Here is a 22,634-nt window from a genome sequence, read left to right as displayed (position 1 = left end):
AAAGAGAACGGCCACCTTGAGGCGCCTACCGGATATCATGCGTCGTGCAGTATCAATGTCACTGGGGGGAGCGCCAAACTTCCCTCCCAGTTCGATTCTCCGGCAGCGGTTGACTATGGTTTGCAAGTGGTGTCGGTGCTGGTCTTTGGGCCTTCCCGCATCACCAATCCGCATTGACCGGCGCGGTGAAGTATGGTCAAATAACCCCCAGTGTGGCCAGCGGATTGGCCGAGGGATGTAAATTACAAATGCAATGTCAATTTCATCATGGGACCTCCTATGCCAGCAATGTCAATTCTCAACGCAGTGGGTTTATTCATGGCAGGAACACGCATTGCATTCATAGCGTTATTGCATTCAAGCGGATTTAATGCGACTTCAGTGGTTGCAACAAAAAGAGTATAATTGTAAAAGTAAAATAACTTGAATGCACAATTGTTTTTAGGTCGATCATTACGTGGTTTTTTTTTTAATTAATAGTTTTCATATATAGAGTAGTTTATGAAGAAGTATTGCTCTGTAGTAATAACTAAAGTTGCTTGACTTTGTGGAATGCTGCTTGTTGTTGCACTAGAAACTGACTCATCGTCATGATGTCTGAGTTATTCGAATTCCTGTGATTGCTTTAGAAGGGGGCGCTGTAAACTTGAAATGTGTGCCAAGCGTAGCCGAGTCTTCGGTTCAACTTTGAAAACCCGCAAACTACGACATCGAATTTAGCCCATCCAAAAAATCCCCACGTTCGTGTCTGTTGATGTATCTGACTCACTGGGCCGCACTAAACACCCGCACTGCTTCAAGTCTAATTTTCGATTTGAAGCTTTCGTGACTGTTCTTTCGGTAAAGTCACGTATAATGGAAATAATAAAATAATAAAAATAAAACATAATAAAATAACATAATAAAATAATATAAAATAATATAATATTTTATCATGTTTTATTTTATTATTTTATTATTTCCATTCTACGTGACTTTACCGAAAGAACCAAGAAGATGCGTTCAAGTCTCTTCATGAAAACCTTTCCAAAAAGACAAACAAAAAAAGATGCACTCCACAGCCGGTATCGACAGCTCGACAAAGTAATTCGCATGACGCTAAAGCCTATACAGAAAGCTGACCAAGTCCGCATTACCGGCGAGAACGCAGGATATGCCTCTTATTCTATAAGTGTACACTTATAGAATAAGAGAGAGAGAGAGAGAGGAGGGGGGGAGGAGGGGGGGGAGGAGGGGAGGCACTTCTCCACTGCGGCTTTGCCAAGTCACATTGCAGCGCATGTGCGGCAGTGTGAGCGGAAGAAAAAAAACCCACGAAAAGTGTGTCACTAGGACACGCCGAGCCAACAGCGCCAATACCCGCCCCTCATGCCCCTTCGCGCTCGCTCGCACGCGCGCGCGTGTGTGCCTGCCCCCCCCTCCACTCATCCCCTCCCACCTCCCCCTCCTACCTCCCCCTCCTCTCTCTTCCCCCTCCATCCATCCATCCCTCCCCTCTCTCTCTCTCCTCTCCCCTCCCCTTCCCCATCCCTCCCACCCTCGGGCCGCGTGAGCTGCGCCAACTGGGAAAGGCGGCAGATATGAGGCCGCGCTGCGCGCCAGCCGAGGGCAGTTATGAACCACGCGATCGGTGAGCAAGGCTCGTCGCAGTCGGCACTGAGAGGAGGAGGAGGAGGGGGGGATCGCTTGACTCACTTCGGCTCTTACCTTACAGCCTAGCCCAGCACACACACACACGCGCACACGCGCACGCTAGCCAGGAAACAGCACCAGCACCAATTGTCATTTCACCCACGCGGGGGTTCTGCTGCTTAACGGTAGCAGCACAAGCAGGGCAGTTGTTCATTCAGCCTCTTAATCGCCTCTGCTCCGCCGAACTGAACATTGTCAACAGAAGGCAAGATCTGCCGGAAGACGGTGTTGACTTCCAGACAGCAGCAGCAGCAGCATCATCATCATCGGCTGCAGTAGCGACGCAACAGCAGAGTTTTCGTGCGAGAGCGGGTTAGTTAGTAGTGGCAGCAGCAGCAGCGCCTGGGAGTAGACAAAGTTACTCCGGAGTTATTTTTCTCAGTGACTTTAAAGCAAACAAAAACATTTTATTTTTGTAGTCAACACCACGCTCCGCTTGCCCGACCCATTCGTTCGACGGAGCCGAGAGGACCTCAAGAAGCATGGACACGAATCACCCAGGTGAGAGTTTTGTGCGTGCCACACGCGATTTTGATACCATTTGTACTTGTTTGTTTTCACGTATACGCGTCGTGAAAGATGATGGGGGCAGAGGCCGGGACAGGCAGAGGGCTTCATCCAGCAGTGGAATGACCGTAGCCGATGATGATGATGATGACGACGGTGATGATATAACTCCCGTACTGATAAGGGATGGGGTTTTTTTGTACCTTACTACCGCGTAGCGTGAGTTGTTTAAGGACGACAGCTTGCTTCTCCCTCTCGACTTAACAGCAGCCTATAGTTTGGCCGTACGTAAAATACACACAACTCTCGTATTACACACACACATAGCCTTGCTGGCGTGCGTTTCATGTACGGGGGATTATATTTCGGCAAAGCAAGCAAGCAAGCCAGAGGCAGCGTGTGTGTGTGTGGGGGAGCGAGACGTGACACACACGCACGCACAGAGACACGCAGCACGGGTTAGCGGCGTAGATTAAAAAAAATCGTAAACAAGCCGAATGAATGGCGAGGACTGCAAGAGCCGAGGGCTGCTACCACCCACCCCCGAGATGCATTGGTTCTCTGGGCCGCACGTGGACCGCACCCCACCAGCCATGTGCCACCCCGCTCCCTCCCCTCCCTCCATCCCTCCCTCCCCGCACAACCCCGCCTCCTCGTCCAGCCGCATTGGATGGGGGGGTCCGGGAACCCATGTTACGTAAAGTGTTGCCGGAGGATCGCTCGTGGCGGCGGTGGTGGTGGTGATGATGATGATGCGACGTTGGCTTCGTGACTTGGAGGAGGTAGCCGAGGCTAATGGTCTGGCGGGCAGCGCTCGACCGAGTTCACACGTGCACGGCCACAACTTACACGCGCCTTCGCGTACGGCACGCACATCACACACACACCTGCGTAGACGCGGTTAGGTTGGCTACGTACGGTGCGAAAGAAGTTCAACATACGTACGTACCTGTGCACGCAGGTGTCTCCCGTGCACGTATGCCGGTGCATGCGCGTACACATGCGCGCCTAACACAAACCTGTGCCAACGCGCTTACAGTGTTGCGATAGGCACACGTGCACATTCGCGTACGCGTGTAAATGCGCGGTCCGCTTATATATCGAATGCCACGTCGATGTACAACTCTGGCGTGCGTACTTACACTTGTACACACACGCGCGCACCTCTCCCGCATCTGAACGTGCATCTGCACAGTTGGCTTGCACGTACAGTCGTCGCATGCACCCTGCACATCGCCTTTCCTGCACCTGCGCGTACACACGTGCGCGCTTACACGTGTCGAACACACGTGCGCTAACACGTGTCGAACACACGTGCGCTTACACGTGTCGAACACACGTGCGCTAACACGTGTCGAACACACGTGCGCTTACACGTGTCGAACACACGTGCGCGCCCACTTAAGGCCGCGCACCTGGAACGGATACCCCCCCCCCTTTCTCCCCCCCCTCCCCCACAAAGCCCCCACCCTCCCCTCTCCCGTACTCAGCCCCTCCCTTCACCTACCGCTTTACGTTCACCTGTACACAATGTTCTCAAAACTTCCACTTGATCACGTCAACATTCAAACAACATGTTTTGTTAGTGCGATTCCCCCTCCCTCGGATGACGGTACTGGCTCCCCCCCCCCTCCCACCTTTCATCCCCCCACCACCACCACGACCACCACCACGGCCACCACCACCACCACCACCACGGCCACCACCACCACCACCACGGCCACCACCACCACCACCACCACGGCCACCACCACCACCACCACGGCCACCACCACCACCACCACGGCCACCGCCCCCCCTCTTCCTCAGCCCCACCAAGCCCCGCTCCCAAGCTCGTAGTGACCGCAATTACGAGACGTCATTAACAGCAGCAAACTTGTTGCGTAAAACATCGCCACCGCGAACCACACGATCACCGAAAGTGTTTTTTTTTGTTAAAAAGGGGTTTAGGGAGCGGTGTTTAGATTATAATATGCGAGCTTCAGGGAGGTTGCGATTGTAATTCCACGTGCGTTAATCAGTCGCCTTACGTATTGGCGGCTTACGTGTGCGTGCTTGCGGAGTGTGTGTTGCGTTCTTTTCACCGTACCCCCCCCCAATCCACACACCCAACACCCCCCCCCCCACTACACCACCGCTAAAGAGCAAAAAAATGATAGAAAAGAAAAAAGGGGGGGGGGCCGAAAATGCGCTCACACATTGGAAAATTCTGGTCAGGTCGTATGTAGGTCACAGTGTTCCGAGCCGCGCGGCTTACATAACGACCCCCGGAGACATGCCAGTGTAGCTAGGTGGGTGTTGGGTGTGTTGGTGGCAGCCAGACTTTGACGTCTTGGCACTCCTTCTGGAACTAAGTGTTTTTTTTTGTCCGCGTTTTTCTGGGATAATTTTTTGTTTGTTTGTTAAAACATTGTAATAACACAAGTACCGGCGTTTCTGTTTCTCTCTCTCTCACTCACACAGACACGGGGGGGGGTGGGGGGGTGGGTGGAATAAACCGGAGCGAACTTTAGCGGGTTTGTTTTTGGAATGGAATGTTTGTGAGCCACGGGAGCAACGTGTACTTTGAACTATTTTAAGGCCTTTTTAACTGGGGCGGTTAAAACGAGACCCCCATCAGCCACATAGATTTGGGGGGGGGGGGTTGGAATTTATCGCCTCGCATCTCCGGGGAGTGAGTGGTGGGGAGGGAGAGACTTCGTTGAGCACGGAAGTTCTAAAACTTTATATTGCGCTGGTGCTACTGCCATCCAAGGACACGCTATTTGAGAATTGCGTTTTGCGTAAACACATGCCACGTAAGAGAAGAAGAAAAAGAGCCGAGGCACATCGCTGTGGGGTGAATAGCAGCCAGCACATGCTCTCAGGTTCACTCAGAGATTCCTAACTTCAGAGAGCATTGTCCAATGTCTACTGGACGTGTTAGTTGTAACCTAATTCATAGTGAATTAAAAAAAAAATATTATGATAATCTTTAGGGTGGTTTGCAGGTCAGTGCGGGTTGGTGAAGGTTGTTATTTTTTTTTATTTTGGTGAAGGGGGTGAGGCAGATATCACTCAAAACTGATATTAGCCGTGGCCGGAGTCAAACTCATGTGGCTGAGTTTATGATGCAAGTGTTGTCACCAATTCCACGACCCGCTTGTCAACAAATCCTCGAGTGAGCATTTAACAAAATGTGATTCTAGCTACCACGCAAACAGCGTCAGCCTCGCCTGGGCCACCGCTGTGTTTTGTACTCTGCGTAGACAGAGAGAGAGAGAAGGGTGGGGAGGCTGTACAGTACACACACATGCTGGTATGGAATTGGGCTAAAAGACGCAGAGATGAGTGCTCGCCATTGATCCGTCAGTCATGCCGAATCATTGTGTTTATTCTGCATCTTCTGTTGCCGAGGGCAAGCCAACCAAGCCGCCCCTTACCCCCCCGCACATTCCCGTCCATCTCGTCGCCACCGATTTCCACAGGAACGTTTCATAATCCACAAACGACGATTCGTAACAACCCCTTATATAGCCGCACAACGGAGCAAGTGTTTTGTTGTTGTTGTTGTAAACGGAGCACTCGTATCGGTATTCACTCGTGTTGTATCTCACTAATTTAAAAATACACACTTGCATCAACATCCGTTGTTTTACTACTGTACAGTACTTCTATGCTCCCGGGTCTAGGTTTCCCGAACTTCAACCCGAACTGTGACCACCAAGGCCAGCCTCGGTGAAAAGCACGGTTACAATAATACCCCGCAGCAGAAGTGCTCGTACAAATAAAAAAAACACAACAATAATATACACGCACGCAACATACCTACTTAATGTTGGGGTTTAACAAGGGCAGTGTTTTTGTAGGATTTTTTTTTAAAATGCGCATTCCAAGTCTGTAAAAAATATATATGCCAGCGGTTAGCTAGCAAGTCCACAAGTCCTTATTCAAAACATGTGCCTTTCCAGGCAATTCTGGCAAGGGACGGGTTATTTATATTCTGCAGGCCAAGCATGCGTTCGTACCAGAACATTGTGTTCTTGTTACTTGGCAGTTGAGTAATGTGCTGGCCGGCTGCCAGGAGGGGGGGGAGGGTGCGTGGGGTGACTTGGATGAAAGGAGGGGAGAGAGGGAGGGGGACGTGGAGTGTTGCTGCTGCTGCTGCTGGGGTTGGGTCGATGTGTGGGGTAGGGGCGGGGATGGAGGCCCTCTCCTCCCCTCCCCTCACCCCCTCCGTCCTCCCCACCCTGCTGCCTGTACATTGCGCTCACGTTGCGTTTAGCTGAGCCCGAGACACACGAGAGAGGCGAGCGATGAGTTGCGTAACCGTAACCTTGGAACGTGGTGTGTGTGTGTAGGCGCCCTCCAGTGGCCGCTGTCGTGCCTGCGAATGTGTGCTTGCTTGCTTCGTCAGCCTCGACGGCGAGACAACAAAAAAAAGGGGGTTGCCATTGATCTTTGGAGAGCGAGAGAGAGAGAGAAAAAAAATACCCCAAACGTTTGCACATTACATAACGCACAGCGTGTGACTTGCTGCGCTTTCGAGCCCGTGCAGAATTTTAAAGAGACATGAACATTAGCCGTGCTTCAAGCACATCAGGGCATCAGTGGGAGCGATTATGTTTGCGTTATAATGCCAGTTGCGCATGAACGGATGGGTGGACGTGTTCCTAACCTTCAAATTGAAGACCGCGTGCGATTTACAGTGGCGATGGAGACACAATGGAGCCGTATGAGATTAGCGAATATTTGAAAAACAAATTTTTCGCAAACAAAGTTGAGCCTGTAGGAAAATTAGACGTTTGCATCTTTTTTGTTGTTGCATTCGGTGAATTCTTAGTGGCAGCAGGAGACGGCATGGGGGAGGGATTGTACTCTCGACAATCGTTCCCGAGGTCGATTTGAAATAGCAGACTGCAGCAGTGGGGTACCGTTACCGTGCCAGAGAGTTGGGCATGCAAAACATTAACGATTGCACCGATCTTTACGGAAGTTCTGCAATACTGCTAATTGGGTTATGAAAGAGACGAAAACAATTCTCACAGAGCGCAGCTTCAGAGACCAAAATAATAGGCTAATGAAATAAGCCGAGGCTATATTAATATAAATACTGTACCACCCTAGCAAAAGTACGTGGAGTGATTTATTTTAATTATAAGCCAATGAAAATAAGCGATTAGCAATTGGAACATCTAGTACTGTACTCAAAGGAAGCGGCATCGCGTGCGATTATTTTGAGTGTCGGCCAAAAATAGCCTCGATAAGGAGGTTTCATGGGAGACGCGCGGGGCCGGGTGGCGTGTTCCCACATTGCCCGATCGAAAAGCCACTGGGGGACACGGGCCAGGGGACACGGGCCAAGGGATAGGTGACAGGGACACGAGAGACGCACATTTGCCAGGAGATGAGTTTTGAATTGAACGCCGCTGCGGATTTAAAAAAATAAAGCCCGGTGACACAGAGCTCTGTGACACACGCATTAACATCGCGGGGTTTGAGGGTGGGATTTGAGATGTGGGAGTGCGAAACGGCGCTCGCGTTTTGCTCCGGGTGGTGTCCTTTGCATTGTTTATAACGCTGAGACGGGTTACGCAACGCATTGCTTGGTAGGAATGGGGAGGAGGCGAGCGGAGGAGGAGGGGGGGGGTGAGCCGCACTGGAATCGTAGCCAAGGGCGGAATACAGAAAGCCTGTAGTTTTGTTATGTAACAGGCGAGGAGGCAGCGTGGAAGCGAGCAAGCCTTGTTCAAACATTGAAACAGAAAACAATCGACGTTGAAATTCACAACGCTTAGGTAAAGCACCGGCGGCCACCTCGCAGTGCCGCGGAAGTTTCATTTGATTTAAAATTAGCACAGCCCCAGACACACGCACCCAGAGCGCTTGCGCGGCGTGCCGTGAGGCCGCATCTCTAGCTCATTATTTGACGTCCAATTGCAAATTGCTGCCTGCAAGAAATCGCTCGTCATATCAGCGGTGCCATTTTTTTTTTGACGTTCATCGTTTAGCCTCTGTAATTGTATTTACCCGAATGAACGCATTTCCCCCCCGCCGCCACATTGCAAATAAGCATTTCCCTTCCTCGTATGCAAACCGGTATTAACCTCAAATTATGTAATCCGATGAAATGCCTACAATCGGCAACGACAAAAAACCATGAGACTGTCATCGTGCCGATTTATGCTGCAGTATTTTTAACCTCTAATAAAAAAAAAACACGTTTAGGATTCCACACGTGAAGACCTTTCATCCCCTCTGCATTGTGAGAGAGCGCGGGGAGGAGCTGCGAGGGATGGGATGGGTATGGATTGGGGGTGGGATTCTGTGTAGGGGGATGTGAAATCATTCCATTCAGAGCGTGCAGGGAGCCGCCGCTGCTGCTGCTGCTGCTGAAACCTAATTGGCTGCTGTAACCAGTTCTGGAGCGGCTCTGTGATTGGAGGGATGAGGATGCCTGTGGCTCACGTTGAGGGCCAGCTGATGATGGTCTCTCTCTCTCGCTAGCTTTCCCCTCCCTCCCTCCCTCTCCATCCCTCTCTCGCTCTCTTTCTCTCGTGTTTGTGCTTCAAGCGTGCGCGGCTCAAACACGAGCAGGTCCACGTGAGGCCCTCACGTAACGCGTAGCTGCAGCGATGCCAGTAATAGCAAAGTGGGTCATCCCGTGTCAGCCGCGTTCAGGTACACGTGTGGAGACGCAGGGGAAGCATGGGAGGAGGGATGGGGGGGGGGTTTGGGTTGGTGGGGGCGGCGGATGGAAGAGAAGAAGGGTGGGAGCGGTGGGGGAGTTGGCGGGGTGGTGGGGCAATGTTTTTCGCTCCAAAGACAGATGGTTTGACACTTGGCGTTGACTCGGTAACATGACTGACTGTAAAGCTGCCGGTGCAATTTACATGCTTCAGTTTCACAGAGCCCGACATTTATTTGTGTTGTGCGTGGCTATCACAACACACGCGATATGCCGCGGCCTGAAACACAATGTTCCGGTTGTTAAATTAGAAATACATTCAGGATGTGTTCCACTTGAAGAAAGAGACAAATCTAAACGCCTTGCTGAACCAAACCAACGCCCGTATTGTCACCATTAACAACGGCGCTTGCTATTTGGTGTTTAGAAAACGGACAACGTTGTTTTTTACTCTCCAAATATGATGTTAATGATCCAATTATAATCACATTTCACCTCGTTATTAGCACTCAATTGTTGCTGTTGGCATTATAGGCGATAATTACGTCACCTTGCGATTAAGCACGCGCGCCATAGTAACAGATTCAATGGCCGATTGTGATATCCACACGGCATTTCGAGATCATTTAAATAATAAGAAAACATCTTGGCAGTAAAACTGCGACTGGGGACTGTGTCCGGTGGCTCGGTCACACGCAGTCGCCCAGAGGGCACATATCCGTCACATTCACCGACGCTTCCTCTAGCAACACGGTGCACTTTCGTGTATTCGGTGAATTAAAATGTACAACTCCTCCGCCGTTTTTTAAATAGCACAGAACAATCTAATGCCCGAGGTAATCCGAGGGAGAAAGGAGGAGGCGGTGGAGGATGGGGTGGGTGGGTGGGTTGGGTAGTGGAGGGGGGCAGTGTGGTGGGAGGGGGGGGCCAGTCGCTTCTTCCACTGGGCATCTGAATCTTCTCCCTCGCTCGCTGCCTGCCAGGTCTGCCTTTCTGGCCACCCTGTTCCACGTTCCGCTGACCCTTGCCTGCCCTTGGCCCCAGTGCCCCTTAAACCCTCTCGTTCCACCACCCCCCTCGTCCCTCTGTTTTTCCACAAAGGGCACTGGGGCAGTGCTGTAACCCGACTCTATCTTTTTGGGACAGTGAAGCGAGGGATGTTATTTTGCCGCCCCCTATTGCAGGGCGCAAAGCGGAGGTGCCGCCGTCCGCGGATACATAACACCGCAATTTGTACAAAAAAAAAAGAATGTCAAGAGTACATAGTGTACTCTGCGTTGTTTGCCAAGTCTTGAAATGGAAAGAGCACTGAACCCTTGCCAAGGCTGTACTTGCTTGTTTGCTGCTGGCAGATCCCACCGTGCGGATCCACGTGACCGATGTTTTGCAGTCCGTGGGGTTTTTTTTCTCTCTCTCTCCCTCCCTCCTCCTCCTCTTTCTGTGTCAGTGGTGGGTGGGGGATTTGTGCCACAAGCAGTGGTGGTGGTGGTGGGGGGGGGTGTTCTCGGTGTTACTAGCGTGCAACTGTGCGTGTTGTGTGCGCGCACGCGCGAACGCGGGGCAGGATAGGGGAGGTGCTGCTACCCGTTTGCCGGCATAATCGCGCTATTGTATGCGGCCCGCTTAATTGGCGTGGGATGATGCATAGAGCCAAGGGTGTGGATGTGTGGTAATGTTGAAGTAAAAGAGTCATGGTAATTAGCTTTAAAAGGGGTTACTTAATGTTAGGTGCATTGCAGTACAGTATTAGGAAGCCAAGCTCACTTGAGAATGATGATTTTTCTTTTTTTAAACGATTAATTTCAGTGGCCACTTTATTGGCGTGCACTTAAAAAGAGAACGTCATGCTGTGGCTGTAGTTGAAATCACGTGGCTTCAATGTTGGCCACGTGATCATTTTATCTCGTACCCTTCTACTTAGTATGGTGTATTTATTTTCTCCTCCATACCACAGACCTTGCCTTTAGAAGAAGAAGATACTTGTTGTGTCCACCGGATGTTGTTTTCCGATTTGTAAACAGAAAGGGGAATCGGTCAGGGAATATTTTTTGTCCTAAACATTTGAGGTATTTATAAAAAAAAAATTTTACTTTTCTTTTTAGCATTTGCTTGCTTTCATTAATTCATGCAGCTTTGGAATTAAATGCGGCTTTAGCTGCGCTGATCTATAGTAACTAATTGGCACTTTTGTTTTACTTGACAAACCTAACCAATTGGCTGTGTCGGGTGGTGTCGGGTTTAACGACACATTTATATTCACGCTATCCAACCCCTCAAAAAAACTTGATATTGGTATTTCGATTTTTATTTTTAAACGTAGGATTCAGCGCGAACAAACCGCATCCTCCCTCCTCGTGAGCGCTCGTTTCCGAGCTGTGCCCCGGCTGCAGGCCGCTCTGAGAGGCCGTCGTCGCGTCGTTGGCGACGAAACAAACGCAACGGGAGCAGCGACGGTTCAATATTGTCGCTCGTTATCCTGGCTCCTGCCATGGGGGGCGTGCAACTTTCACCTTGGCTGCCGAAGGAGCCGGGATTCGCCCAAACGCTCATTTGAACGTGGAGCTCCTTTCAAATTCACTGAAACGTTCAGTAAAAGTTTACCCCATCCTCCCCCAAAAAAAGGTACATTTTTTTTTTTACTTTCCACCGCATCTCGTAGCTGGCAGGCGTTCGGCACTGGGCACGGCCGCCAGCAGCGCGCTGTCCTTTCCCGTGCGCCGCTCGGCACGTTGGGAACACGCGCACGCACGATGTTCCAACCTAACGTGCTTCTGCGCCCACGCGCGTGTTTCTGCAGCAGGAGGAGGAGGGGTCATCTCGTACGCGGGCTCCATGGGCTCCAGCCCCAGCCCCATGTCGTGCCACAGCGACAGCAGCGAGAGCGGCTTCGGCTCCGGCTCCCAGTCGCCGCTCTCGTCCTCCCTCTCCGCGTCCCCTCCGCCCGTCAGCGGCCCTCCGGGATTCCGCCCCGGGTCGCCGGGCCGCGGCGACGCGGAGGGGTCGTGTGGCGCCGTTCGCGGCTCGATCTACGCGACCTCGCTGCCCGCGAGACAGGACACGGTGCTGCAGGACCACCTGTACTGCCCGCCGGCCGGCGCTTCGCCCGGTTCCATCGGCATCAGCCTCGGCGGCGGCGGCGCCGTCGTCACGCACTCGCCTACCTCGTCGCTGGTGCTAGGCCCCGCGCACCGCAGCGCCCGGGGCAGCGCCGGCGCCGGCAAGCTCAAGTCCGGCTCCATTGGGAGCATTGCCAGTAAGCGACAACGCGCGCGGTCCAGCCTTTCTCGCGCTCGTGCTGTCGCCGGTAGCCGATCTGTGCCGTGCCGCAACGATGCGTAGGAGGGGGACGGGAACGGGGGTGGGGGTGGGGGGGGAGGAAGTGCGATGCAATGGGAAATGAGCGGTTAATAGAGAATAATTGTTAAGCCCATGATTGACGAGAAATTGCAGTTGCTCGAGGGTGCACCCGATTGTGTTGATACGTTGTAATGCTGTAAAGTTGGTGAACGCCACGCGGTGGCGAGATGTTAACTACCTCGTCCTGTATATAGAAAGGTTCGTGGGTTGGATGCCGACCCTGATGCCTTGAAATTTGGAGTTTGCACGTCTATTTGGCTGCTATCAATTTTCCACGTGGGAATCCGCCTCGTTGAGCTGTCATTTGTGGCCAGGTCGTTTCTGAACAAGCGGGCCTTACCTGGCAAAATAACAAAAAATAGTAAAATTTTTAGTCGCGCACGATTCGGTTCGGATTTAGTCGCGGCATTGATGCTTCCGAACAACAGTCGTGCGCCGCTAACCCCTCCGTGCAACTTTTCTTCCGCAGCAATCAACGGCGTTGTGCTGCTATGCAAAGTGTGCGGAGACGCCGCGTCCGGGTTCCACTACGGCGTACACGCCTGCGAGGGCTGCAAGGTAACGGCGTCCTCCTCCCTTCTCCTGCCTTCTCCTGCCTCCTCCCGGCGATCGATTCGTTCAAATCGCCCGCGGGGCTCTCGGGACGGAATCTCTGGTCAAAACTGAGGCTTTGGCCCACCGGCGCTCTTTTCTGTCACACCACTCCCGACCTCTCTCTCTACCTCCTCGAGCCACACAGCGGTTACTCATCGTGGGGAGCGATAGTGTAGCGGTTAGCGCGCTGCGCTATGAACCTAGCGACCCGGGTTCGATTCCCGCTCCCGGCCAACACCAGTGACGATTATCTGAACCGGTCCTGGGCTTCCCCTAGGTCGACTCAGCCTGAAATGAGTACCTGGTGTGGTGTGTAAACATCGTCACGGGGGAGACAAAGGCGGTCGGGCGTGGTGCTGGCCACCTACCCCCTCGTGTACCGTTCCGGCCTTCATAGGTGCTCGCTAACGGCACTTGCCCCTACAGTCTGTTAAGGCTATACGGGGGATCTTTGCTCTTTGCCTGCAATCTGGCGCACCGTCTGGCTACTCACGTTGAGGTCACGTGCGCGCGAGACGCCCGCCCCCTGCTGGTCGCGAGCAGGTGGCGGTGTGGCGAGTCGGTTGATGCATTTTTAGTTTTTGTGGAATTTTCTCCAGTTGATCTATTTTACTCCCACATGTAAACACACATGCATATCACAATGGGAATCTTTATTTATACCGGAACAATCCGATGAGCTATGAAGCTCTTTTTCACTGATGTCCAGGAGGGGGCGGGGTCAGAAAACTTTCGGCTCGATGAGGAATCGACCAAACATCTCAATCGCAGGAAAATACTGAACCAGTCTCGAAATGAATCGATGCTTTGCGCAACAATAAAATTTCCATTGTCACTTTTTACATGAATGTTGGTGTATTAAAAGAACCCGTCGCACGATTGTCGCGCAGGGCTAACGTCGCGGCGTGTGCATTCGTTTTTCTTCCTTCCTTCCGCGTAGGGCTTCTTCCGACGCAGCATCCAGCAAAACATCAAGTACAAGCCGTGCCTCAAGAACGAGACCTGCCCCATCGTGCGGGCAAATCGCAACCGCTGCCAGCACTGCCGCTTCAAGAAGTGCCTGTCCGTCGGCATGTCCAAAGACGGTGGGTGATTTCACAGCCCCGGGCGTCGATGTGGCGGCCGGCACTTTCGGGTGCGCCCGAGTCTCGGCCTGTGACGATGATAATTTAAAGCGGCGATACGGGAGAGTCCGTTGAGATGAACGCCGCCTTTTACGAAAAGCGCCGAGCTCACCCGAAGGGATGAATGGCGGTCAAGTGTGAAATCCCACCCCCCCTCCCCGCCCACATTAATAAAATTTAAATCGAGTCGTCATGAAGAGCCCCGTATCTTTTTAATGCATTGCAATTTTATTAAGCCTGCACCAGACGAACCGCTTTCTTTTCGTAAATATGCCTTTTTAAAGTGCGGCATTGTGCGAGCAGAAAAAATATTACAACATTCAATGTGAAATTATTTAGCCTCGTTGTTTCGTATTCCTGCGTTACCGTTCCTCCTTGAAGGGGGGTCCCGTAGACAGGCGCCTTCAGTTGACGGGTTTCACTCGAACCGGAATGCGAAATCTCAAACGGTTCCTCGCTGGTTGTCTCTCCCCCCCCCCCCCCACCACCACCACCACCACAGCCGTGCGATTCGGACGCATCCCAAAGCGCGAAAAGCTGCGCCTGATGGAAGAAGTCCAGAACGCCCTCAACTCCGCCTCCTCGTCCGTCATGGTCAGCCAGGTGATAGCTCGGCCAGCGGACGGCAGCCAGCAGCAGCAGCAGCTTCAGCAGCAGCAGCAGCAGCAGCTGCTGACGGTCGACAACATGGAGTGGAGCAGCGTGGGGCAGGCGGAGGCGGAGGCCAGCAGAGCACGCAAGCTGCCCGAGTCGATGCAGGCGAGCCCGGACGGCGGGCGGCCCCGCAGCCAGCCCGGAAGCCCCCTCAAGATTAAAGAGGAAGAAGCGGCTCAGAGGGTCGGCGCCGCACACTCCGACATCTTCCAGCAGCGCCGCCCCGAGGTTCCTTTGGAGCAATCGAACGGCGGCGGCGGCGTCGGCGGCGACCCCAAGCGGGTTCAGAACTTTGCTTCGGCACCGGGCGGGAGCCTGCCGGCAGACGCCATGCAAGGCCCCGCTCTCGCCGGGCTCTCGGACGGCGCGGCCACGCACGCCGCCTTGGGCGCGAGGCAGGAGGCCGAGATGGCACGCGCCGCGTGGAGCGCGCGGGACAACAACAACGGCGGCCAGTGCTACGGCCTGCCGGACGGCGGCCGGGGAGAGAGGGCCGCCGCGCAAGCCGGCCTCTTCCGCCAGCGGTGCGACTCGCCGGCGGGCGTCAACGTCAACCGCGCCGGCTTCGTCGACGGCGGGCACGAGAGGGCGCGCTACGCGAGCGTGTGCTCCGCGGGCGCCCACGGGGGCGCGTACCCGGGCGAGGACAACGGCGGGCGCTTCCACGCGGCGCAGCCTCGGGCGATCTCCGGCCAGCACGGCCAGTACGGCCGGCACGACTACGGCTACGGCCAAGTCTCGGCGTGCCCCATGGGCCAGGGGCACGTGCAGGCGCCGCAGATGTCCGGCGGCGTGCGGCATTGGCCCGAGGAGCGAGAGGAGACGGCGTCGTCCTCGGGAGCGCGAAGCTGCCCCTGGAGTGGACCGCAGAGCAGAAAGCTGGTACGTGAGATCGCTCGCGGAGCGCGACCCCGTGCGTGTATGTGGTATGTAAGTTGCGTGCATGTACGGTGAACTTCTTTCGCACCGTAGGTAGCCAACCGCGCTAATGGCAGGTGCGGGCGGAAGGACAACAAACTGAACACAAAAAGCAGTTTTAAAGAAATTCGTTGTCAATTTAGTATCGTGGCGTTGTAGTGTATAGTAGCGCATCGTGTAGTATGTACGTTGAACTTCTTTCGCACCCTACCTAGCCAACTGCGCTAATCAGCGGTGCGGGGGGGACAACAAACTAAACACAAACAGCAGTTTTAAAGAAATGAGTTTCCATACTTTTTGGGTCTTTCGGTAAAGTCACGTAGATAGAAAAATAATAAAAAAATCTATCGCAACGCAAGCAATCGTCTTGAGGTGAACAAATACAGCAGGCGGACTGCTGAGGCAGGAAGAAATATTTGTATTAAAAAAGTATGAATACCTGCAGTCACGAAAGCTTGAAGTCAAAATTGAGTTTCCAGTGTAACATTGCAACAGCTCCCAGTGACTTCCTAACATGGAAAGAATGACGACAACGGAGGTGGCCTCGCGAGGTTATCGGGCGCCGCGAGATGCCGTCTCTCCGCCACCGTCTGACGCGCGTTCTTTCCATCGCCAGGCGTGCCCCCTGAATAGCGGCCCGTTTGGCCGTCCCAACGCCACCGGGGGAGAGGTGTGGGAGGACTTTTCCCGCTGCTTCACGCCGGCCGTCAAAGAGGTGGTGGAGTTCGCACGGAGCATCCCCGGCTTCCTGAGCCTCTCGCAGCAGGACCAGGTCGCCCTGCTCAAGGCCGGCACCTTCGAGGTGAGAAAAAACAAAAAATGATGCCGAGGGGGGAATCTCAGTTGAGGTGCAAAGGCACGCGCGGCAGAACTGTGTGCCCCCCCCCCTCCCCCACCACTGCCCTCCTTTCTTTGTCACTGGCGAGATCACCTCGGCTCCGCAGCTTGAAAGTCGACGATATTTAAATTCCGGTTCGGGTGGTGGGACATCGGCTTAGCTTGTCAATTCTCCTCGTGCTCAATAAAACGAGCATACCGCTTGTTTTTCGGTAAATCGGCAATGGGTTGCCCTACGGAGAGGCATGCCTCCCTCCGGCCATAGTCATGTGGAATTTCCAGCAACTGACTTGTGGCCGGCGACGGAAATGAGCGGCCGTCACGTTTGCTCGTTTGAGCGGCGAGATATTTCGCCCGCGCGCATCTTTTGACCCCCTTAACCTCTCTCTCCCATCTTATTGGTTCTTTCGGTAAAGTCACGTAGAAGGAAAATAATAAAACAATAAAAATAAAACATAATAGAGTAATTCTCACGACGTTTCGGCCACAACGCAAGCAGCCGTCTTCAGGTGGAGAACAGGTCTGTCTCCCAGTTGCAATAAAATCCGCGTGTCTCCTCCGTGTAAGCTTAAGGCGGGGGTGGGTTGGGCTATGGCCACCGTTTGTTCGACACACTGTGCTCATCGCCTGTCCCCTACCGCCCTCTCTCCGCAGGTGCTTGTGGTGCGCTTCTCCTCGCTGTTCGACGCGCGCGACAGGACCGTGCAGTTTGCGGGCGGGCGCGTCTATCGCCTGGAGGAGCTGCGAGCCCTCGGCATGGGCGAGCTCCTGCACGCCATGTTCGACTTTGCCGAGAAGCTGGTGTCCCTGCGGCTCACCACCGAGGAGATGGGCCTCTTCAGTGCCGTCGTGCTGGTCTCCGCCGGTACGTCTCTCTCTCTCTGCATCTTTCTCTTTATTTTCGACGTGGTAACGCCGCCCCGGTTTAACACTTCGTCGTCCATCGTCATCGTCACCGGGGTTTAATATTAATCATCGTCGTTAGCGCCCGGTTTAACCTGTACCCGCTGCGAATCTGTGAATGTCGTGGGTCACGATGGTTTTCCAATCGCTCGGTTTTACCCGCCCCACAGCTGACTTTGATGTCTAAGAAGCTTTTCTCAATATTCCCTGCGCCTTTGTAACCCAGATTAACTGGAGATGACGCATCATGGGATCATCAGTTGCATTATCAGATGTAGATCCACCCAGTCGACCAAGGTTTTGCAAAAAAAATGTTAAGAAAGTTCGACCTGTAACAAAAATACCTTTCCATTAATTACAAAACTCCACAATTTGAATCGACGTTTGTGATGTTGCCACGAAACTTTGCCCCCCGCTCACCGAAATGCACCGCGTGTGTTTGTCTCTCCCGTTTGCGACCACAGATCGCTCCGGCATCGAGGATGTGGGGATGGTCGAGCGCCTGCAGGAGGCCCTCATCTCAGACCTGAGGGACCTGGTCTCCAGGAACCACCAGGACGGCGCGACGCTCTACACCAGGCTCCTCTTGCGCCTGCCCGACCTGCGCACGCTCAACAACCTCCACTCGGAAAAGCTGCTCGCCTTCCGCATAGACGCGTGAGAGCGAGCGCTTTCGACGGCGGGGCGGTGCGCAAAAAGATTAACAAGAGTGCGTGAAGGCGACTTTATTTATTGGACGTTTTCCCCGCTGTTCATCGTCAGTACGATGAGCACTTTACTAAAACGAAACGACAACAACAAAAACACTTGAATAGCATCCGTAGACTGCCCTAAAAGACTTGAGGATAGCGACGACAAGCCTTGTAGAATGGCTCCTAAATGTAACGTAAGATCCAAACGTACGTGCAATTTGCTTCCAATAATAGCGCGTGCGTTTTTTTTTCGTAAACAAATCGACGAAGGCTAAAGAGGAGGAGGAGGAGGGTATCGCGACAAATAAAGCTTCCTGTGTACATTCGTTTTGCTCCGCTCGCAAAAGCGCGCGAGCGAGCGTTGGTTGCGGCGCGCGGACACTCGGCCACCTCGCAGCCAAGGGCTTTGGTGCGACGGACACAGCTGCACTTGCGACCACGTGTAAATTATGTAGCGTCTGTTTGTTTACGTAGCGTTTGACGAATTGGCAAGTTTTTTTTTTCAGTTCGTTTGTTCTCCTCCCTCTCTTTTTCTCCGCATCGCGATAATCACTGACCGGCGTCGCCGTAAACCCGAGTAATTGTGCTCTCTCGTGGCGTTCACGATTCATGACCGGGAGCACGTTTTGTGCGCATCCTTTGTGCTTCCTACTCCGAGAAAACTGGTCCAACAAAAGTTTTGCTGTACCAGTGATCAAAAAATGTTTCCGGCCACGTCGATAACGGTAATGACATCCTCCTCGTGTGTATGTGTATATAATGTACAAATATCCCCGCGTTCTTGTGTAATAGGAAAGCAAACGACACGCACGCTTTGTTTAATCGCAAGCAAGCCGGCTGCAAAGCGGCGGCCGTGAAAAAGAATTTTCGTCAACGCCTTTGTAAAAAAAATTATAAATCCGTCTTTGGTTTCTCTGCGTTCAGCCTGCCTTGACGCTCAACCGTCAGCGAGAGAGTAAACTGGGAATAACAGACACCCGATTTGAAGGCACTGCAAATGCTGTCACGCGTAGATGTTTATCTTGTTGTGGGTTTGTCGATAATTTAAATCGCATCAGACGTACGGACTCGGCGCACGGACGCGGGCTGCGGTAACTTCTGCGGGATGCATTGACCGCTAACAAGGAAAGCTTCAGGCACTTAGGGTGGCATTGTATGGTGAATGTGAAGGGTGCTTCTGCAAAGCAGTGCAAAAGTGCGATCATTTCCAGTGTTTCACTTTGTCCCCCTTTTGTGGGGGAGTTTTTATTTTCTTTGTAACTTAAGAAGCGTTGCACGTGTGCGAGCGAGCGAGCGTGCGTGCTTTCTCGAGTGTTTATACGAGTTATGGCATTGACGTTTCATGAACCCCGTTGTATGTGTCAACTTTTCAACCGTAGTTTTATTCGTTATTATTAGCTGCTAGAACTTATTTAAAACGAGCATTAAATTAACACGAATATTTTTTTGTCGTTGCGAGAATTGTTTAGATTTCTTTTTTTTATCGTAAACATTGCCATATTTAATATTTCTTTTGTCGTGTCATGTAAATGCGTTCAATACTCGCCTGTCCCAACATTTACACAAAGTGTCCCTACATTTGCACCAGTGAGACAGAATCAACGCGGCACTTAATGCAAAGGAACACGATAGCCACCGCCACCACCACAACCAATGGACAGGCCAATAAGATATATTCAACGATGTTTTTCAATCTTTGCAGGTAGCTATGATGGCCCTTGAACTGGTGCTAACTCACACCCCGAGCAGCAAGCGCCCTCGTCTGGAGACCAGCTTGCAATTGCACGGCTTTTTTTGTCTAAATATATTTTGTAACATGGGTTTGGTCCATTTCTAGAGACATTGTAAGAGGATAATATTTATTTCCAAAGCTTCTGTGCACGTCTTCCTCCCATCCCAATGCAACTCGTGAACTCAAAACACTCTTCGCGTCTCTCGGTGCACACCTCTGTAAGACACACGGAGCCATCGCAAATATTCCGTCATTATAAATCAATGGGGCATCCGTCAAAATGGATCATCCTGTATAATACCAATTCTGTGTTTTGTGCGGTTCAATGTATTGCTGCGATTTAGTCTCACGGCGGACTACGTGATGATTCGCCATCACAACAACACTGATGTCAATAATCCACGACGTGTGGGGCATCACGAATGGGGCTCACTCGCCCCAAATACGTGTCTGTACATAATTGCGGAGGTGTAATTCTGCTGTTTGTGTAATTAAATAAATTAGGCTTTGCACGTTCTCCGAAAAAAAGACTTTACATTATCACTTAAATATATGCTCTTTCTCATGGTGCAATCTGATTTTTTCAAATACGTATGTAATTCGTATGTTCTGTGTGTGTGTGTGTGCTTCACATGCAACATATCTGTGTATGATATCGGTATATATGGATTATTGGTTTGTGGGAAGAAAACAAAGCTGTGGGGGGGGGGGGGGAGAGGTCGCAATCAACAGAAACAGAACAAGAGGGAGCGTATTAAATACAAGAATAGAATGTATTCCGCAATTGTGACTGGTTCCGTGCCTACGCGAAATGAATGTTTCAGAAAGACGTGTGATTATATAGGTAGAGAGAGATATATTGTAAACGAGAGAGCACTTGTTTGGTAGAAGAAGAAGAAGACGAAAAACAAAACCGATTACAAAAACTCACAAATGGATCTTACATTGATTTGAAGAGTGTATGCAAGGAATATGTGTATACGGGCTGCGGCGGTGTGTACGTTTTTATTGACGGCTGTCAGTCACTTCCACCAGCCAGCGCTGATTGGGCATTGTCCACGTTTTCCTTTGATTGAGGAAAATAATTGAATGTGTTGTGGGGGGGGCGGGGGGCGTGGAGGGAGAGGGGTCGGAGGTGGTGTTGCTGTTAAGCTGCTTGGATACTGTAACATACATTTTGCCAGTATGTGTCCGCATGCTCGGAATTACCATTTGCATTGTCCCGTCTTCATCCTTGTGTCTACCGCAACTGTTCCTGGTTATGCATTCCCTGCCCAATAAACGTGCCGTTGTTAAAACGACCTTGGCTCGCTCGTGTCACATTTTTACACGCTTTTTTTGAACTCACTCTGTCTGCTGTTGTTGTTGTTGTTGTCGTTGTTGTATCCTCAAATCGTGTAACTCAATTTTAACCCACTTCCCAATGTGGTATCGACTGCAAACTTGGTATACTTATGTCATACTGATGACAATACTATATTCTATCACAAAAATAAAAAATAAACATCTTTTTAAACGTTCTTTTTAATATGTTATGTTTCGGCTTGGGTCTAATTGTCCACGGTCAACTGACGTTGGCTGTAATTGGCCACGGTCCCTTACGATATGGCAAGCTTCGGGGCCATTTCCTGGAGTCGTGGAGTTCTGCCTTTGGCCACGCCCACCTTCCAGAATCCTCGGGAAGGATCTGGGTCCCAACCACGTGACCACCCCTAACCCCCACTTGGGGCTCCTTTGTAGACTTAACCGGTCACGTGTCCTCCCGGGTCAACCAGAGTGCCATGGTCTTTAGTAACCTCATCCCTCGGCCGGCACCCACACACCCTGTCCTGTAGGGCTGGCACTGCACGCCAAGCGTGGTGCCATCCAGCGCCAGCAACCAGCGCTCACAGGGCCCCTCTAGGGCCGGTACTACACCCACACCACTGTGGTATCTGCGATGTCGCAACACATAGAATCGAGTCAGTAGGATCTGCACACGTGCAGGGGAGGCGTGAAACGCTGAGAAGCCCTCCGTGGGAGCTGTGTCCGGCCCGGCGTTCCACTTGCCTTGCCTGGCTCGTTCGACGTGTGCGGCTTCGTGTTTGCGGCGTCTGGTTGAACAACTTTGCATTTCTAGCAAATGCAGACGGGGGTCGTTAATCCGCCGTTGCAATCCTAATGCTGCTGCTGTACGGCCAATCCGACTGCTGAGCGAGTTTGAAAACGCGATCTGTCCAGCTATTTGACCACACTTCAAACTGCGCTGGTCAGTGTGGGATTGGGGGAGTGGAATACTGTCGTATAAACACACGGACTTTCTGTAAAATCTTGCATTCCCATCCACGGTCCACAACGTAGCCTATAACACCTATTTCTCGGGGCGTTCGCCGTGTCCTTCCCCCGCACCTCCGATTAGCACGGTTGGCTACGTACGGTGCGAAGGAAGTTCAACATACATACGACCATTTGTTTAAGCCAAAACCTTGCTTGGCTTTCGAGATTTGACGAGATCGGGCGAATTCCGGGAGATTCGATCGTGAGCAAAGGTTTATCGCCTTCGCTCACACGGCTTTCTTCATTACATTAATTTAACATATCATGACATCTTCATTCAAAAACCGGTATATATTCCACGCTGTTATGCTAATTGCCCCACGTGTGTCCGTTAACCATCGCCATACACACACACAGGTATAAGAAAATGCTGCAGAGATTGTTACAGCGCACACGTTTTCGCAATAATGGCATAACCTGTCAACCCCTTATCATCTTCTTAGGTTTTTTCGGTAAAGTCACGTAGAAAGTAAAATAAAATAAAAACAAAAATCACGACGTTTCGGAGGCAACACAAACGTCGTGATTTTTGTTTTTATTTTATTTTACTTTCTACGTGACTTTACCGAAAAAACCTAAGAAGATGATTCCTTGCAGTCACGAAAGCTTCAAATCTAGAATTAACCCCTTATCAGTGCCCT

General features: G+C 51.9%; 1 protein-coding gene across 3 annotated transcripts; it reads left to right on the top strand.

Moving 5' to 3' along the window:
• Positions 1-1,538: 1,538 nt before the first annotated feature.
• Positions 1,539-20,978, top strand: LOC144728812 (nuclear receptor subfamily 1 group D member 1-like). 3 transcript variants are annotated; one of them, XM_078608608.1, is made up of 8 exons: positions 1,539-2,193; positions 11,667-12,119; positions 12,693-12,781; positions 13,758-13,902; positions 14,444-15,477; positions 16,130-16,315; positions 17,005-17,215; positions 17,718-20,978. In XM_078608608.1, exons 1-8 carry the CDS (start codon positions 2,175-2,177, stop codon positions 17,912-17,914), a joined length of 2,334 nt encoding a protein of 777 aa, XP_078464734.1. In that variant the 5' UTR covers positions 1,539-2,174; the 3' UTR covers positions 17,915-20,978. The 3 variants fall into 3 exon arrangements, with proteins under 3 accessions (XP_078464734.1, XP_078464650.1, XP_078464819.1); XM_078608524.1 differs by having other exon boundaries at positions 11,664-12,119; XM_078608693.1 differs by lacking the exon at positions 1,539-2,193 and adding an exon at positions 2,988-3,140 and having other exon boundaries at positions 11,664-12,119.
• Positions 20,979-22,634: the final 1,656 nt, after the last annotated feature.

The sequence above is a fragment of the Lampetra planeri genome, chromosome 1 (assembly GCF_965212315.1).
Source record: "Lampetra planeri chromosome 1, kcLamPlan1.2.h2, whole genome shotgun sequence".
Taxonomy (NCBI): domain Eukaryota; kingdom Metazoa; phylum Chordata; class Hyperoartia; order Petromyzontiformes; family Petromyzontidae; genus Lampetra; species Lampetra planeri.
Note: the sequence above shows the minus strand (reverse complement) of the source record. Positions and strands in the feature narration are given on the sequence as shown.